At 32.6% G+C, this 1,933-nt stretch overlaps 1 protein-coding gene across 1 annotated transcript; it reads left to right on the forward strand.

Moving 5' to 3' along the window:
- Positions 1-1,087: 1,087 nt before the first annotated feature.
- Positions 1,088-1,504, forward strand: LOC104239116 (glutaredoxin-C9-like). The gene has a single exon (XM_009793650.2). It carries the CDS (start codon positions 1,088-1,090, stop codon positions 1,502-1,504), a length of 417 nt encoding a protein of 138 aa, XP_009791952.1.
- Positions 1,505-1,933: the final 429 nt, after the last annotated feature.

Here is a 1,933-nt window from a genome sequence, read left to right on the forward strand (position 1 = left end):
TGAGTCCAAAAACTCAACATTTAGGTTTGGGACTCGTCCGAGTTACGCGGCAGGCACTGTTTGTAATAAGGTCATACGCACGTCATGTTCTACGTTTTCTAGTTTTTGGAAGGACGTTGTCAAACGCCACGTTTTGGGGCTGAATCAAGCGGCCCCTTATTTTTATTTCCAAACAGATATTTTAGGTGACGTTCTCATTGCGCACCGTCCGCGAGCGGCTTCCTTTTTCTACTCGTTTTACGTCACTTACATGTGTTTTGTTTCAAAGTCCTAACACTATTCTCCTATTTCTCATTCTCTTTTCTTCCGTCCAATTGCTTCATATGATCTAGGACGGATCTAGCCTTAAACTTATAGGTTTTTGTTACTTATTTTTATTCAAATTCTATACATATATTAAAAAATTTATTAAATATTTAATTTTAAATTTAATTATTATTATTATTATTATATATAATTCAAGATGTATGAATCCAGAAATTTTAAATATTGGTCTGTTTATGCCCATACGTTATAATAGATGACAATGGAGCAGGGACCCATGTGAATAATAAATTCCGAATTTTGAGTTTACAACTTCTGAAAAAGATAATTTTGTTGAATTTTGAATAAATTATTTATATATATAAAATGAAAATCTTAAACAAATATTGAATTTTAACCAACTAAACTAATAACCTAGAACTCTAGCTGTACTCCTACATTCCTCATAGAGAAATAGAAAGCAGATTAAACTCTCCATAATAATTCTTACAAGGCGCGAAACTTCTAATATGGGAAAAGCGACTTATGGGTAAAGAAGATGAGGAAGGAATAAACTGCCCAAAACCCTCGTCCCTTCTTAATATAAGATATACATGACAAAGGTCCGAATACCCCGTAACAAATATATATAGAAAGAGCGCAAAAGTATGATGTATTATAACTTACAAACCATACCAAAATGATATAGAACAAAAAAGGGGAGAAAGGAAAGGGGTAATATCATGGGGATATAGGCGCATGTATATCATAGCATCGGGTTAATCTGAACTCAATATTTTTAATATAAAATAAATTTATGTGCAAATTCATTAAAATATTCACAATGCAAGAAGCACTTCCATACAAGTTATGGCAACATTTTCCAACAGATTTCAGAACTCTAAACAAATCTTCCTCTTTATTAAATCAAGAATCAAAAGGGGATGTCAAGAACATGATAACAGAAAACGCCGTTATAGTTTTCGGTCGGTGCGGCTGTTGTATGAGCCATGTTATAAAATGTTTGCTTCATTTTCTTGGAGTGAACCCTGTTATTTATGACATTGAAGAAAAATATGAAAATGAGGTGGTGGTGAAGCTGGAGAATATCGGCGGCGGTGATCGGAAAGATGGTGGTTTGCAGTTTCCGGCGGTGTTTATCGGAGGAGAGTTGTTTGGAGGTTTGGATCGGATTATGGCTGCTCATATTAGTGGTGAATTAACTCCTGTATTGAAACAAGCTGGGGCATTGTGGCTTTGATTTTTTTTTTTTGGGGTCCAGTTATTGTTAGTTCCTATAATTCCTACTAATTCTTACTTGGAAATATCTCTCTATTTTTGCTTTTTTCTTTTTCTTTTTGAATGTAAGTCTTAATTTTGATTTAAGTTATGTACACAGTTAAAGAATTTTTACACTTGTAGTTTAATTTAACCTATGAATCGCATATTAGATAGTACCATTTTTACTAGGCAGTACCGGCTCAACATCAAAGCAACTAAAGCAAAGGTTTTAGATCCCAAAAGATTTGGGGCCCATTTTTTTTCTTTTATCAAAAATAGGTTTTATGGTTAATTCTTAAATACATTTAATATTTTAAGGTAAAAATTACAAGATTTTTACTTTAAAAAAAACTAAAAAGTTTAGCCATGTGACTGGTTAGCTAGCTATATTGTCAATTTAATTATAAAA

Source organism: Nicotiana sylvestris, chromosome 8, assembly GCF_000393655.2.
Source record: "Nicotiana sylvestris chromosome 8, ASM39365v2, whole genome shotgun sequence".
In the NCBI taxonomy this organism is placed as follows: Eukaryota; Viridiplantae; Streptophyta; class Magnoliopsida; order Solanales; family Solanaceae; genus Nicotiana; species Nicotiana sylvestris.